General features: G+C 47.6%; 1 protein-coding gene across 2 annotated transcripts in view; it reads right to left on the bottom strand.

Moving 5' to 3' along the window:
* Nucleotides 1-17,886, bottom strand: part of slc9a6a (solute carrier family 9 member A6a) — a 60,285-nt gene that overhangs the window by 23,574 nt on the left and 18,825 nt on the right. Inside the window, exons 6-9 of one of the 2 annotated variants that reach the window (XM_078211734.1) lie at nt 17,264-17,369; nt 9,509-9,655; nt 6,229-6,329; nt 1,505-1,593 (exon numbers count right to left, since the gene is read on the bottom strand). In XM_078211734.1, the coding sequence (XP_078067860.1) occupies nt 1,505-1,593; nt 6,229-6,329; nt 9,509-9,655; nt 17,264-17,369 (443 nt within the window). Of the gene's footprint in view, nt 1-1,504; nt 1,594-6,228; nt 6,335-9,508; nt 9,656-17,263; nt 17,370-17,886 lie in introns of both variants that reach the window. The other variant, XM_078211733.1, reaches the window with a different exon arrangement.

Raw genomic sequence — 17,886 nt, 5'->3', positions numbered from 1 at the left:
GAGGGCTAAGAGGAGGACTTTGTACAAATATTTGGGTGAGGGGGGCGGCGGGTGAGGGGGGCGGCGGGTGAGGGGGGCAGCAGCAGGCAAGGATTTGCTCTGGGATTTGAGCCGGGGGCATAATTCATTAAAACACTTCCACTGCCAGAGAGAATCGACTCCAGCGAGAGACACAGAGAGCAAAACATGAATATAACTGGCTGCAATTCAGATCCTTCAGAGACAGAGAATTCAGTCCAATGTTCAAATCAATGGTGACACATGTAGCTATTCACTGCCTACTTAGATTTAAAACCCCTGGATCTTCAGTACTAAGGGTGTGCCGCATTATCAGAGGGTCAGTACTGAGGGAGTTCCGCACTGTCAGAGGGTCAGTGCTGAGCGAGTGCAGCACTGTCAGAAGGGTCAGTACTGAGGGAGCGCCGCACTGTCAGAGAGTCAGTACTGAGGGAGTTCCGCACTGTCAGAGGGTCAGTACTGAGGGAGTTCCGCACTGTCAGAGGGTCAGTACTGAGGGAGCGCCGCACTGTCAGAGGGTCAGTACTGAGGGAGTTCCGCACTGTCAGAGGGTCAGTACTGAGGGAGTGCCGCACTGTCAGAGAGTCAGTACTGAGGGAGTTCCGCACTGTCAGAGGGTCAGTACTGAGGGAGTTCTGCACTGTCAGAGGGTCAGTACTGAGGGAGTTCCGCACTGTCAGAGGGTCAGTACTGAGGGAGTTCCGCACTGTCACAAGGGTCAGTACTGAGGGAATACCGCATCGTCAGAGGGTCAGTACTGAGGGAGTGCTGCACTGTCAGAGATGTTTAAAGAAGGCTTGCATTCCCTTTTCTTTTGAGCAATGTAATTTATTGGTTATAATAATCTTGGAGATTGGGAAATATGGGTGTTTCTGACAGGATGAATTCAATTCAGTAACAGAGATTTCTTCCCTTCCTGGGTGGTCTTGAGGAGGCAGTGCAGCTGGACTATGGACCAATGGTAGGAGAGTGGGGGGGGGGGGGGGGGGGGGGGGTGGCATTATGGGGTGCAGGTCATGTGACAAAAGCTCCAGGAATGATCCCACCACCTCAATTTGAGTTGGCAACCCCTAACCTGGTTGGTCAGAGTGAATTGAAGCTGTGAAAGTTGGAGAGATAGAGATGAGTGTCCAGAGAGCTGGACCAAGGCTCAGATGTCCCACACTCAGCCCAAAGCTGCACCTTAAAATCCATCTCAATGGCCAGGGAAAGTGCCAGAGCTTCTTCACTGAAACATCTCAAATCAATCTCGATTGCTGACTTATCTGGGAAGCAAAGTAATTCAAATGAGAAATTACTCCACAAATGACACATCACAAAGAGCCATCAATATTTCCACAGATAAATAATGTTCAATTTCTGGAGTCAACATTGACACAGAGAAACTGGAGGAAGAGTTTCAAAAGGTGTGCTATTCGCAAAGTAACTGAACCCTCTCTTTAAACCTCAATCTCCAATTAACACATTGCAAATAACAATGTCTGACCTGCTTGGTGCGGATCCTGGACTCAGGAGATAGGTTATTGTAGGTATAGTGAGCCTGTGTGATCCCACAGAATAGGACAGCCACAACTCCTGGAAAACAGCAAGCAAGAGGAGTCTTTCATTTTTATTTTATTAAATGATCAGAATCCAGTTTCCAAAACAGGATGTTGGCATAAACAGAAATGCAATTTGATTTAAATCCACTTTCAAATTCCACAAATACAAAATAATATAATTCAGGGGTTCCCTATTTTGAAGGCTACACAGACTGATATGTCACTGAGCATTCCAGCACAGAAAGAGGCCAATCGGCCCCTTGAACCCAAAAGAGAAAATGCTGGAAAATCTCAGCAGGTAGAGCTAATACCCCACCTCGACCCCTTTGTTTTCATTTCATTTAATTTTTTTTTACTGTTCTCTACCTTTTATTTCTTCATTGTCGTTCTTCATTTTTCTTCCCCCCACTTTACCCCCTACTTTATCCCCGATTTCCTTACCTTTTCTCCCCGTTTCTTCTAAATTTTATCTCTCTCTCATCCATTCCGCCCCCTCCCCCCACATCCTCATCTGTCACAGCTTACCCTCTGATTTCAGCTTCTCTGCCGTTTGGCCGTTCACACCCTTTATTCTCTCTGTGGACTGTCATTAGCAGTCTTTTCCCCTGGTTTCTGTGGCTATGACTCATCTTTCATTCCCTCACCCTGCAGTATAAATATCTCCCACTTTCTATGCCTTTTAGCTTTGACAAAAGGTCATCTGGACTGAATACGTCAGCTCTTTTCTCTCCTTACAGATGCTGCCAGACCTGCTGAGATTTTCCAGCATTTTTTCTTTTGGTTTCAGATTCCAGCATCTGCGGTAATTTACTTTTATCCATTTGGATTTCTGTTCCACACAAGTTTTCTCCCACCCACCTCTCCATCAAAGCCCAGTCCGATCCATCTTTTGATACTCACAAAGTCTCACTTCAGACCGAACACAAGTCATTCTGAGTTCCTCAGGAAATCGTGAGGCTTACAGTGATGCACAGCAAAACAATTACATTAAAAAACTGATCAAACTAACCATATTCCCACTGAAGGTCCACTCCAATATAAACTGGGGCAGCTTTAGTCGGAAAGGAATGGAGGGAACAGGATCCTTGAGCTACATTCAGGAGAATGTTTTTAGCCAATCTGTAGCAAGTCCAACAAGAAAGAGTGTCATTCTAGACTTGATTTTGGAAAATGAAGCTGGACAAGTGGAAGGACTGGCCGTGGGGGAGCATTTCAGCAGTAGTGATCAGAATTCGGTTACTTTTAACATAATTATGGAAAAGGATAAAGATAAGACAAGATTTAGAGTTTGCAATTGGGGAAAGGCCCATTTCACAAAGCTGAATAGTGATTTAGAAAAAAATGGATTAGGAACAGCAACCTGAAGGTAAATCAGTGTCAGAGAGGAATTCAAATGGCAGATTGAAGGGGTTCAGAGTAATTAAAGTTTATTTATTAGTGTCACAAGTAGGCTTATATTAGGCATTACATTATGGGGAGGTGGTATTGTCGCTAGACTATTAATCCAGAAACTCAGCTAATATTCTGGGGACCCGGGTTCAGATGGTGGAATTTGAATTCAATAAAATATATCTGGAATTTAAAGTCTAATGATGACCATGAAATAATTTGTTGATTGTCGGAAAAACCCATCTGGTTCACAAATGTTCTTTAGGGAAGGTATTCTGCTGTCCTTACCTGGTCTGGCCTACATGTGACTCCAGAACCACAACAATGTGGTTGACTCTCAACTGCCCTCCAAGACCAATTAGGGATGGGCAATAAATGCTGGCCAGCCAGCGACGCCCATGTCCCATGAATGAATAAATTTTTAAAAAACACTGCAATGTTACTGTGAAAATCCCCTATATGCCACACTCCGGTGCCTGTTCGGGTACAGTGAGGGAGAATTTAGCATGGCCAATGCACCTAACCAGCACGTCTTTCAGACTGTGGGGGGAAACCGGAGCACCCGGAGGAAACCCATGCAGACACGGGGTAACATGCAAACTCCACACAGACAGTGACCCAAGCCGGGAATCAAACCTAGGTCCCTGGCGCTGTGAGGCAGCAGTGCTAACCATTGTGCCACCGTGCCACCCCAAAGTTCCCACAAAGAAAAAGGGTGGGACGGCCAGACGTAGAGACCCCTGGATGACAAGGAGCTTACAGGACAAGACAGACAGACACTGTCTACACTTTCCGCTCCCTCGGAAAAGCAGCCAGCATAATTAAGGACCCCACGAACTCCGGACATTCGCTCTTCCATCTTCTTCAGTCAGGAAAAAGATACAAAAGTCTGAGGTCACGTACCAACCGACTCAAGAACAGCTTCTTTCCTGCTGCCATCAGACTTTTGAATGGACCTACCTTGCACTATGTTGATCTTTCTCTACACCCTAGCTATGACTGTAACACTACATTCTGCACTCTCTCATTTCCTTCTCTATGAACGGTTTGCTCTGTCTGTATAGCGCACAACAAATAATACTTTTCACTGTATGCTAATACATGTGACAGTAATAAATCAAATCAAATTATGTCAGACATCATGAGCTTAATGCTATAGAAAGTGAAAGGGTGAAATTGGAAAAGAAATTCGGAAAGCAAGGGCAGTGCATGAAAGAATATCGGCAAGTAAAATCAAGGAGAGTCCAAAGATGTTTTATCAATGTGCTAAGAGGATAACTAAGGAAAGATTACAGCCCAGAGAAGAGCAAAAGGTAACCGATGTGTGGAGGTGAAGAATGTGGGTATGGTCTTTAATGAATCCTTTCTTCATAAAAGAGGGAGACATTGCAGACAATGTGGTTAAGGAGAAGAGTGTAAAAAGTTAGATGTGAGAAACAAAGGGAGAGAGGAAGTATTGAGGGATTAGCATTCTTGAAAGTGGATAAATCACCAGGGTGGAATGAAATGTTCTCCAAGTTGTTAAAAGAAACCAGGGAGGAAATAGCGGAGGGTCATTTTCCAACTCACTGGATACAACTGTGATGTCGGTGGATCAGAGACGTGCTGTCTTTGTATCTTTGTTTAAAAGGGGAGCGAGGGACAGTTCGAACAATTACAGGCCACTCAGTCTAACAGAGGTAGTGGGCACGCTATTAGAAGCGATCCTGAGGGACAGGACAAACTGTCACTGAGGCACGGATTAATCAAGGACAGTTGGCATGGATTTATTAAGGGAAGGTCATGTCTGACTAACAATGAGGATTAGGAACAAAGCAATTAGGAACGAGAGAAGGCCAATCAGCCCTTCGAGCCCGCTCCGCCATTCTATATGATCATGGCTGATCTCCATCTCATCCTAACTCCACTTCCCTGCCTTTTCTCCATAGCCCTTTATCCTGCTTTTGATCAAATATTTATCTATCTCTTTCTTGAATCCATTGATTGATTCTGCATTCTGGGCCAGTGAGTTCCATAGATTCACAACCCACTGTGAGAAGTAGCTCCTCCTTATCTCTGTCTTGAGTCTCCTCCCTCTTACTCTACAACTATGACCTCCTGTCCTAGATAGTTCGAGAAGGGGGAACATTTGGTTAACATTTACTTTATCAATCCCGTTAAGTATTTTATATACTTCAATCAAATCCCCCCTCATTCTTCTGCACTCCAGCGAGTACAAGTCCAAGCTACTCAACCGCTTCTCATACAACAGCCCCTTCAAACCTGGAATCAATCTTTGATTGAGGGCAGTGCAATTGATGCGATCTACGTGAATTTTAGCAAGACTTTCGGCAATGTCCCACATTGCAGATTGGTTAAAAAAAATCGCCTGGGACCTAAGAGAATGTAGCAAGCTGGGTACAGAATTGGTTCAATGACAGTTTAAAAATAAAAGCCGGGAATCGAACCTGGATCCCTGGCGCTGTGAGGAAGCAGTGTGAAACACTGTATCACCATGCTGCGTGTGGTAGGAAACAGAGTAATTGTTGATGGATGTTTTTGGAACCGGAAGACTATTTCCATGGAGGGGTTCTGCACAGCACAGTTCTAGGATCCCTGCCCTTTGTGCTAATTTGGACACAAATGTAGGGGGAATGATCAGGAGATTTATAAAGGAACTGAGGAGGCTGAGGGGGAATTTTCTGGAGATGTACAAAACTATGGGGAGCCCGGATAGAGTGAGTGGGAAAGATCTATTTCAGTTAGCAGAGAGATCAGCGACTAGGAGTGATAGATTTAAATTGACTGGTAGAAAGATTCAAAGGGAAAAGCTTTTCACCCAGAGGTTTGAGAGGATCCGGAACTCACGTTGGAACTTTAGAAGAGGTAGAAACCCTCAACTCGTTTGAAAGATGCCTGGTTATTCACCTCTCGTGCCGTAATCATGTAGTGGAAAATAGGATGAGTTTGGCCAGTGGAGAGACTGGCTCCAGATTGGCTCCTTCTGTGCTGTAAATATTTCTACTTTTTCTAAATGTCTGAAAAAAAAGGAATGTGCAGGAATATGGGGAGAGGGCGGGGCATTGCGGTATTGCTCTTTAAGGAGAGTCACCACGGACAAGATAGGCCGAATGGCCATATTCTGTAATGATTCTATTCACACACACTCAGATCCACACACACTGTGGAACCGTACAGGCTGCCTGTACTGACAATATAGCCAGAGGCTAACTCCTATACCATACACTTAGAGAGTGAATCCTTCATGATAATGTTTTAAGACTGTGTTATATTTGCTTACCTGTAAAGCCACATGCTTCAGCCAGCAGAAAGGTGCTCCAGGACATCAGGAAGAAAAGAGCCGTCTCCAGTAACTGGAAGTCTCTTAACTTTGTGAATTTTGTAACGTACTCAGGTTAAGATCAAACAGACAGAGACAGGTACTGAAGCGCATCCAGGGATCCCGGACAGGGAGTGAGACACACCCAGGGATCCCAGACAGGGAGTGAGACACACCCAGGGATCCCAGACAGGGAGTGAGACACACCCAGGGATCCCAGACAGGGAGTGAGACACACCCAGACAGGGTGTGAGACGCATCCAGGGATCCCGGACAGGGAGTGAGATGCATCCAGGGATCCCGGACAGGGAGTGAGATGCATCCAGGGATCCCAGAAGGGAGTGAGACACACCAAGGCGTCCCAGACAGGGAGTGAGACACACCCCGTGATCCCAGACAGGGAGTGAGACACACCCCGTGATCCCAGACAGGGAGTGAGACACACCCCGTGATCCCAGACAGGGAGTGAGACACACCCCAGGATCCCAGACAGGATTCTGGGTTCTAGACAATGTACATTTCTAGTCACCCTGCTCCCCCCGCGACACGCATTTTGCTGAAGGGGGTCTTGGTGTGCGGTTTGAATGTTTTGTCTCTTTGCCTCTGATTTTGGTCGGAAACATGTTAGTCTTTTCCCAAGAAAGACTCAACCCAGAATTCACTGCTCACTGAGGCTTTGAACCAAGAGGGAAGCACTCCCTTAGTATTGACCCCCTGACACTGCGGCGCTCCCTCAGTACTGACCCTCTGACAGTGCAGCACTCCCTCAGTATTGACCCCCTGACAGTGCAGCACTCCCTCAGTACTGACCCCCTGACAGTGCAGCGCTCCCTCAGTACTGACCCTCTGGCAGTGCGGCACTCCCTCAGTATTGTCCCCGACAGTGCGGCGCTCCCTCAGCACTGACCCTCTGACAGTGCGGCGCTCCCTCAGTACTGACCCTCTGACAGTGTGGCACTCCCTCAGCGCTGATCCTCTGACAGTGTGGCATTCCCTCAAAGCTGATCCTCTGACAGTATGGCATTCCCTCAGCGCTGACTGACTGTGCGGCATTCCCTCAGCACTGACCCTCTGACAGTGCGGCACTCCCTCAGCACTGACCCTCTGACACTGCGGCGCTCTCTCAGTCCTGACCTTGACACTGCGGCACTCCCTCAGTACTCTCTGCGATTGCCATTCTAGATTTTCTAGATTATAACAGTGACTAGACTAAAAGTGTCTAATTGATGGTAATGTGCTTTGTGGTTATTCTCAATCAGTGAAAGGAGCGATTCAATTTTATCTGCTCCAACCCTGAATGAGGTTGTTAATGGCAGAGCACTGGTACAGATCTGAGTGTAATTCATTGGATGATGCAGGATATTGTTCGCTGTGTTTCTAGGTGAGCACACAGTGAGCTGGGCCCAGGCTGGACCCAGTGGAGGCAGTGAGGAACGGGTAAGATCGGGGAGAAACTGAAGGTACGATCTAAGGAGGTCCATCAAAGATGCCAAAAGACAGTACCAGACCAAGCTAGAGTCCCGAGCTAGCCACACCGACCCCGCTGACTATGGCAAAGTCCGCAAGACATAACATGCCAAATGAAGGCTTGTAAAATCGCCGGTTCCAACGCACCCCTCCCTGATGAGCTCACTGCATTCTACGCCCGTTTTGAGCAAGAGGTAATCGAAAGCATGCCCTCCACCCTGGAAACCCTGGATGAACCTGTATCTGGGATCACCACTGCAGATGTCAGAGCAGCTTTCTCAAAGGTCAACCCACGGAAAGCAACTGGCCCGGATAGGGTACCCGGACATCCGCGCAGGATTTGAGTGTATCAGCTGGCGGGGGTATTCGCAGACATCTTCAACCTCTCTTTACACCAATCTGAGGTCCCTATCTGCTTCAAAGAGATGACCATCATCCCAATGCCTTAATGACTATCGGCCGGTGGCTCTGACATCCATCATTATGAAGTGCTTCGAAAGGTTAATCATGGCACGAATCAATTCCAGCCTCCCGGCTTACCTGGATCCACTACAGTTTACCTACCACCGCAACAGGTCCACAGCAGATGCCATTTCCCTGACCCTGCACTCAACCCTGGAACACCTAGATAACAAGGACACCTATGTCAGACTCCTATTTATTGATTACAGCTCAGCCTTCAACACTATTATTCCCACGAAACTCATCTCCAAATTCTGTGGCCTGGACCTCGGCATCTCCCTCAGTGACTGGATCCTGAACTCACAGACCACAATCAGCAAGGATAGGCAACAACACCTCCTCCACAATCATCCTCAACACCGATGCCCCACATGGCTGTGTTGTCAGCCCCCTACTATACTCCTTATACACCTATGATGTGCAGCCAAATCCCCCTTCAATTCGATTTTCAGGTTTGCTGACAACACTACCTTAATGGGTCGGATCTCAAACAATGACGAGACAGAGTACAGGAATGAGATAGAGAATCTGGTGAACTGGTGCAGCAACAATAATCTCTCCCTCAATGTCAACAAAACGAAGGAGATTGTCATTGACTTCAGAAAGCGTAAAGGAGAATATGCCCCTGTCTACATCAACGGGGGATGAAGTAGAAAGAGTTGAGAGTTTTAAGTTTTTTGGTGTCCAGATCACCAACAACCTATCCTGGTTCCCCCATGCCGAAATTATAGTTAAGAAAGCCCATCAACGCCTCTACTTTCTCAGAAGACTAAGGAAATTTGGCATGTCAGCTACGATTCTCACCAACTTTTACAGATGCACCATAGAAAACATTCTTTCTGATTGTATCACAGCTTGGTATGGCTCCTGCTCTGCCCAAGACCGCAAGGAACGATAAAAGGTTGTGAATATAGCCCAATCCATCACAAAAACCAGCCTCCTATCCATTGACTCTGTCTACACTTCCCGCTGCCTCAGCAAAGCAGCCAGCATAATTAAGGACCCCACACACCCCGGACATTCTCTCTTCCACCTTCTTGCTTCGGAAAAAAGATACAAAAGTCTGAGGTCACGTACCAACTGACTCAAGAACAGCTTCTCCCCTGCTGCTGTCAAAGACTTTTAAATGGACTTACTTTGCATTAAGTTAATCTTTCTCTACACCCTAGCTATGACTATAACACTACATTCTGCACTCTCTTGTTTCCTTCTCTATGAATGGTATGTTTTGTCTGTATAGCGCAAGAAACAATACTTTTCACTGTATGTTAATAGATGTGACAATAATAAATCAAATCAAACCAAGATAAAGGATATCAGTGCAGTCACCACTCCTGTGGCTGATCCGAGTGCAAACGATCCACTGAAAATTCCCAGAAATAATCCAAATGATTTGAACATTGCAGACACATCAAAATTGTGAGAACCAACCCCCACTGGCTGATATGCCACAATCGACCTAAAAACAGAAATTCCAGTTAGTGATCAGACACCAAAATCCAACCGAAAACTAGAGAAGGTTCAGATCAACACACTGCCCCAAACCATCAAAAAACCCTTCGCAGTCTGTCACAGTTCCTCCAGCCGTGTGGGGGGGGGGGGGGGGAGGGGGGAGATAGTTGTCATTCTGGGGGGGGAGCGGATGGTCAGTGTTTATAGGTGCCCTTGTCGAGAGTTCACCCTGTCACCCACACAGAAACAATAGGAGGGGTAGGGTGAGTGCTGGGGGCTGCCGTTGAATCAGTGACCAAGTTGCCACTGAGATATCTAGGATTTAAGATCAATCTGAAAACAGGCTCGGCGGTGTCGGGGAGGGGGATTGCGGGGAGGCGTGGAAAATGGAAGGTACACCTGCAAGAGTTAAAAGTTGTGCCAACAGCCTGCATACCCCCCCAGCTCCATCCCACCCTGGAATTATTTTCAAAGATGAGGGACGTGGGCTGGGTGGCTGGTGACAGGATGGATCCAACCGGACTCATTCAGGAATTCCTAAGGATCCTGGTAAAATGCAGCAGCCTATAGATAGCCACAGGGTGTGGTCTGGCTGAAAAAAATCATTTTTATTTGAATGTGGAAGTTGTGGAGAGCACTGCTGTCTCTCGTTTACCCAGCTTGCCATCCTGCTGCTGTTTTCCAGTTGTAAAGCCCACTCGCCATTCTTTATCAGATCGCCAGTGCACCCCCACCTCCCCCCATCTCCCAGACAGTATTCACAGAAAATCCCATTGCTTAATTATTTCCCACGCTGTGTTGCTTTGTATCCCTGATGACGGTGAGCTCACAGGGTATTCCTACCCTACTGACGAGCATGAGGTGATGTGAAAAACTGCCCAGCACACCTGGAGCAATGTCATTCCTAAACAGACCTGGGAGCACTGTCAGAATCACCAATCCCAGAGGGAGCCATTCAGCCCATCAATCTCGATCCTGATAGTTGAACAGCTCAGTTTGTGATGGAGCCCTTTAGTTAGACACTGGTTCCAATATTCCCTCAACATTTACCAGTTCAAAAAAAAAATCACAAAAGTTTAATATGATGACTCTATGACTCTAAGGGCGAGGGCTAAATTCCAAACACAGGACACAATAGGAGATCATTATTTGCAAATCAGATCATCTATATTTAGGAATTGTCAATTGAAACCAACTCCAAAAGTAATGGTCAGTTAGAGACGGTCACAAGGTTTAATCCAAGTTTTTGATGAGTGAGATTTGCAGAATGTGAAGATTATCCCATGGTTAAATACTGAGATTGCACCAACCACACAACAAAACCTTTGAAAAACTCATGGGATAATTCATTATTCCATACATTGGTTAATGACCCCCTGAACTTTAGCACTGTGTGACGTGTCAGTCTGAGTTTGAGCGGAGTATTCGGAATACTTCTGCCGTTATTCTAGGAGAGTAGATGCAGCCACAATGGGCCGAATGGCCTCCCTCTGTGCTGTAACAATCCTGCGATCTGGTTATTACACCGAGTTCAGATCCTGGGTTCACAAAGAAAAGCTAATTATTGTTCCTGCTGAACCAAACCCTCATATCCCAGAGCAGAATCGTGGAGCCAGCTCCCCGGGACACAGTGTCATAGAGGTTTACAGCTTGGAAACAGGCCCTTCAGCCCAACCTGTCCTTGCCACCATGATCCTGGTACTGGGTGGAAGGTGATAGAAACAGAGGACTAATCAATCTCGGAATTCAAACTAGATATAAGCCGCAATGTAGGTAAATCATAACTCAATCTTCAGAGAGTTGAGAGTCTGGATTAGCAGTTGATGTCTTTGAACAGGTATTGTATGGGGTACATTTACACTAGGACACAAGGACAAAACCCAGTTTACTGTGCTCCCAGTGCTAATCGAGATAAACCCATTCCAGGTATGGAATATAGCACAAATTCACAAAGAGAACGCATGCAAACGAGATTCAGATTTTAAAAAACAGGATAATTGCAGTTTTGAAATCCCCCGTGGCAATTTCCATGATATATATTCATGTTTTGAATGTCTCTGTACAAATATAACGGGTTTGTCAATGTGAATAACATGTACTCATGTCTCCAATTAGTGTCATGTACGCAAATACATGTGAGCAGATATTACACTTACTAGTATGCAAATATTCTGTATTTATGCATGTAAATATGATGTATGATTTCTATTATACTGGCATGTGCAAATATTGCATCTGTCAGTGATTGTTACATATACATGGTTTGCGTCTGCAATTATGTATTCATGAGATTATGATATATTCCTGTATTCCAATTTGACATATTTATGCATGCAATTAATACATAATCAGAGGTATGAACATTTTGCATATTCAAGTATGCAAATATTATGTATTCTTCTATGCAAATACTACCAAGAGTTCACACAATCAAAGTTTATTCCACAACGCAGTGTGGGTTTTTCATGCAGATACATGACTTTACTCAAACCCTGTTGCATTTGGCAGCCGAGTCTCAATGGATTCACGAAGTTGCTGTTTCCCAAAACAATTAAGAATTCTGTGAATAGATGGTCTGAGTGTGAATATTCTGTTGAAATATTGAGAGTTAAAGTAATTTGGTGAAAGGTAGATATTACTTGTACAGGGACTTTAATAAACCCCGTGTTACTAATTTCACCAACACAAGCCACGGGTGATTAACGAGTTTGTGTTGCGGCCTTCCTGGATTGCGAAGCCCTGGTCGTTCTCACACACACAAATAAACTGTAAAATGTTAGTTTTAGTGTCACAAGTAGGCTGACATTAACACTGCAATGAAGTTACTGTGAAAATCCCCTACAAAACTAGGAGCAAAGGCAATGTCCACACTGATACTCTCAAAGCAGCCGAACCTTTCCTCGTTCAGTCTGTTCAAACCAGCAGGCTATACAGAGGAAACAGGAGCAGTAAAATTGGACCATTCGGCCTTTCGATCCTGCTCCACTAGTCAATACGATCACGGCTGATCTGATTGTAACCTCAACCCCACATTCCTGCCGACCCACCCATAACCTTTCACCTCCTGTTTACTGTGATAATTCCCCCAAGGCCAGTCTCCATCACCAAAGGCCTTTTTATGATAACACCAGAATGGCCCCTTGGCTCACAGCAAGTCAGCCCCCGAGGATCTACAGAATACTGGCTCAGAGTAAAGCAATGGCTTTTAATCCCCCCGCTGTAACTCCCGATTGGACAGGCCGTCCCTCACTCCCGATTGGACAGGCCGTCCCTCACTCCCAATTGGACAGGCCGTCCCTCACTCCCAATTGGACAGGCCGTCCCTCACTCCCAATTGGACAGGCCGTCCCTCACTCCCAATTGGACAGGCCGTCCCTCACTCCCAATTGGACAGGCCGTCCCTCACTCCCAATTGGACAGGCCGTCCCTCACTCCCAATTGGACAGGCCGTCCCTCACTCCCAATTGGACAGGCCGTCCCTCACTCCCAATTGGACAGGCCGTCCCTCACTCCCAATTGGACAGGCCGTCCCTCACTCCCAATTGGACAGGCCGTCCCTCACTCCCAATTGGACAGGCCGTCCCTCACTCCCAATTGGACAGGCCGTCCCTCACTCCCAATTGGACAGGCCGTCCCTCACTCCCAATTGGACAGGCCGTCCCTCACTCCCAATTGGACAGGCCGTCCCTCACTCCCAATTGGACAGGCCGTCCCTCACTCCCAATTGGACAGGCCGTCCCTCACTCCCAATTGGACAGGCCGTCCCTCACTCCCAATTGGACAGGCCGTCCCTCACTCCCAATTGGACAGGCCGTCCCTCACTCCCAATTGGACAGGCCGTCCCTCACTCCCAATTGGACAGGCCGTCCCTCACTCCCAATTGGACAGGCCGTCCCTCACTCCCAATTGGACAGGCCGTCCCTCACTCCCAATTGGACAGGCCGTCCCTCACTCCCAATTGGACAGGCCGTCCCTCACTCCCAATTGGACAGGCCGTCCCTCACTCCCAATTGGACAGGCCGTCCCTCACTCCCAATTGGACAGGCCGTCCCTCACTCCCAATTGGACAGGCCGTCCCTCACTCCCAATTGGACAGGCCGTCCCTCACTCCCAATTGGACAGGCCGTCCCTCACTCCCAATTGGACAGGCCGTCCCTCACTCCCAATTGGACAGGCCGTCCCTCACTCCCAATTGGACAGGCCGTCCCTCACTCCCAATTGGACAGGCCGTCCCTCACTCCCAATTGGACAGGCCGTCCCTCACTCCCAATTGGACAGGCCGTCCCTCACTCCCAATTGGACAGGCCGTCCCTCACTCCCAATTGGACAGGCCGTCCCTCACTCCCAATTGGACAGGCCGTCCCTCACTCCCAATTGGACAGGCCGTCCCTCACTCCCAATTGGACAGGCCGTCCCTCACTCCCAATTGGACAGGCCGTCCCTCACTCCCAATTGGACAGGCCGTCCCTCACTCCCAATTGGACAGGCCGTCCCTCACTCCCAATTGGACAGGCCGTCCCTCACTCCCAATTGGACAGGCCGTCCCTCACTCCCAATTGGACAGGCCGTCCCTCACTCCCAATTGGACAGGCCGTCCCTCACTCCCAATTGGACAGGCCGTCCCTCACTCCCAATTGGACAGGCCGTCCCATACTCAGTAATAGAGTTTGCACTCCACGAAGCCCACAAGGAAATCTATTGATTGCCTCAGAGACCACTATAACATCCCTCCCCCTTTAGGTCCCCCACCGCGAGAAGGTCCTTTCTGTCAGTTGGCAGCCAGTCTGAGGTCCGAAGGCGGGGCTGGGCCTGGTGGTGTGAACAGAATAGGGAGCCTTTGTGTCCAGAGGGAGTGTCGCAGGGTGACTGACGCGGGCTCCTCCCTGGGTTCTGCTTCAGCCACGATGCCAGCTTCCAGTCTGTGTCCTCCTCTTCTGGAGGGGCTAACACAGGCCGGCTTCAAGTTGTGGGTAGACACTGGAAGGAGCATCTCCACAGCTGGTGAGACCTGCTCGGGCAGGGACTCCCTACCTCTGAGATGGTCCAGGTATTTCTTTACAATGTTGCCCTGGACTTTAACCTTGTAAGTTACTGGGCCCGTTTTCTCCATAATGATCCCAGTGACCTAACTGGAACCATCTCCAAAGTTCCTTATGTGAACCAGATCACCTGTTTTCTATGTTCATTTAGTCCTTGCAGAATGGTGATTATTTTTCTGGGTTTCTTGTTGGGACTCCACGCTTCCTCCCTCCCTCCCTCCCTCCCACCCCCCTATTCTCCCACCCACCCTCTCCTCTTCCCCAAGGTTTTTTGTGGCATTTGCACGTTCTCCCCGTGTCTGCGTGGGTTTCCTCTGGGCGCTCCGGTTTCCACCCACACTCCAAAGATGTGCGGGTTAGGTGGATTGGCCAGGCTAAATTGCTCTAATGTCCCAAGGTGTGTTTGGGTTAGACGTAGGAATCCACATCTCTTCCTCTCCACCTCATAGACGGAATTCAAAGGAAGGACGGGTATCTCTACCTCCGGAGCCCACTCAGTTGCAGGGGGTTGGGAGGCAGGTTGGAATGGGGGAGAGGGAGGAGGAACATTCCTCCTTTCATAAAACCATATCGACTCAGCTTAATCATCTTGTCATTTTCTAAATCTCCTATTAGCATCTCGTTAATCTATCCATTTACCCAACCCCTCAAGCAGACTACCCCACATGTGGCAGTCTGCAGATCCCGCATTGGACTCTCAACCATCTCAGAACCTATCCACCTGGAGGGAAAGTGAGTCACTCCCCCATCCTGAAAGACTGTCTCGAAAGAGCAGAATACTCTTCAAGGGCCTTTGCTAAACACTGGAGCCCTTCCTGTTTAGGACTCTGTGCAGTGGAATATAAGAGCAGGAGGGGGCCCTCAAACTGATACATGAGAGAATAATCAGATCTGGGCAATAGATGGGTTGGGATTGATGGGCATATTAGACTTCAATGGTTCTTTAGTTGGGTGTTAGTGCAGAAAGTGCGATGACTCAAGCACCAGGAAATGCTGTGACTTTTCAATTCTGGGGGCAGGGTTCAAATCTCTTCTGGACGAGAGGGAAATTTCACAGTAACTTCATTGCAATGTGAATGTAAGCCTTATTTGTGACTAATAAACAAACTTTACTTTACTTTCTCTCTGTTAGCCTGATGCAAGATGCCAACTCTTACAATATAAACGTGGCTGGCAGTTTCACCAGATGATGCCACAGGGGTGGGTACAGAACCCACTGGCCTGCAGCCACTTGGATCTTGGTGTGACTGAGGCTGTCGGGATAGGTGTCTAAACCAGCACAGGGGAACACTGAAACTGGCAGTACCCCAGTCCCCAGCTCAAAACACCAGGAAAACTGAGAAACAGGAAACAGCAAAGTCCGCATTTCACAAGTAAAAGGAAAAGCGCAACATGAGGAGACGAAGGTGGCAAAGTGGATACAGAACTGACTCGGACATAGAAGACAGAGGGTAGCAGTGGAAGGGTGTGTTTCTGAATGGAGGGCTGTGACAAGTGGCGTTCCTCAGGGATCAGTGCTGGGACCTTTGCTGTTTGTAATATATATATAAATGATTTGGAGAAAAATGTAACTGGTTTGATTAGTAAGTTTGCGGACGACACAAAGGTTGGTGGATTTACGGATAGTGATGAGGACCATCAGAGGATACAGCAGGATATAGATCGGTTGGACTTGGGCGGAGAAATGGCAGTGGGGTTTAATCCAGACAAGTGTGAGGTAATGCATTTTGGAAGGTCTAATACGGATAGGAAATATACAGTAAATGGCAGAACCCTTAAGAGTACTGATCGCCAGAGGGATCTGGGTGTACAGGTACACAGGTCACTGAAAGTGGCAACGCAGGTGGAGAAGGCAGTCAAGAAGGCATACAGCATGCTTGCCTTCATCAGCCGGGGCATTGAGTTTAAAAATTGGCAAGTCATGTTGCAGCTTTACAGAAGCTTAGTTAGGCCGCACTTGGAATATAGTGTTCAATTCTGGTCGCCACACTATCAGAAGGATGTGGAGGCTTTGGAGTACAGAAAAGATTTACCAAGATGTTGCCTGGTATGGAGGGCATTAACTATGAGGAGAGGTTTGTTCTCACCGGAACGACGGAGGTTGAGGGACGACCTGATAGAAGTCTACAAGATTATGAGGGGCATGGAGAGTGGATAGTCAGAAGCTTTTTCCCAAGGTGGAATTACTCGGGGGCATAGGTTTAAGGTGCGAGGGGCAAGGTTTAAAGGAGATGTATGAGACAAGTTTTTTTACACAGAGGGTGGTGGGTGCCTGGAACTTGCTGCCAGGGAAGGTAATGGAAGCAGATACGATAGTGAGTTTTAAGGGGCGTCAGGACAAATACATTATTAGGATGGGAATAGAGAGATATGGTCCCTGGAAGGGTAGGGGGTTTTAGTTCAATTGGGCAGCCTGGCTGGTGCAGGCTTGGAGGGCCGCAGGGCCTGTTCCTGTGCTGTAATTTTCTTTGTTCTTTGAATGAAGTTGTGGCTGTCAGCAAGGATGCATCTGGTGACTTGTTAATTACCAACTGACCAAGTTTCTCTTGTTCAATAATCAGGAACTGGAAACTTACGAAGACAGGACAATGGCAACCGCATCATTCAGGACACTTTCTCCAAACAGCAGGGCGTACAGATCCACATCAGCTTGTAGTTCATTAAATATTGCAAGCACAGTCACTGTAAGAGAATGGATTTCATTAATAAAACCTCAATGCTGGCTCTCTGCATACATTAGGGTGGCACAGTGGTTGGCACTACTGCCTCACAGCACCAGGGACCCGAGTTCAATTCCAGCCTTGGGTGTCTGTGTGGAGTTTGCACGTTCTCCCTGTGCGTTTCCTCCGGGTGCTCCAGTTTCCTCCCACAGTCCAAAGATGTGCAGGTTAGTTTGATTGGCCATGTTAAATGCAAGGACAGGGTGGTGGGATGCTCTTTCAGAGAGTTGGTGCAGACTCGATGGGCCAAATGGCCATTTCTTGCACTGTAGGGATTCCATGGGTGAACATCAGAATTTAAAATCCGAGAAAGTTTATGTCACAGAAAGAAGCCACTCAGCCCATCACGTCTGCACGAGCCTAACCCCTGTCCAGTACTTGGTTATGGGATTTCAGGTATACCCAGACAGCTGAGGGTTTCTGCCTCTACTTTCAGGCAGCGGATTCCAGAACCCCGCAACCTTCTGGGTGAAAAACTG

Source organism: Mustelus asterias, chromosome 4, assembly GCF_964213995.1.
Source record: "Mustelus asterias chromosome 4, sMusAst1.hap1.1, whole genome shotgun sequence".
Taxonomy (NCBI): Eukaryota; Metazoa; Chordata; class Chondrichthyes; order Carcharhiniformes; family Triakidae; genus Mustelus; species Mustelus asterias.
Note: the sequence above shows the minus strand (reverse complement) of the source record. Positions and strands in the feature narration are given on the sequence as shown.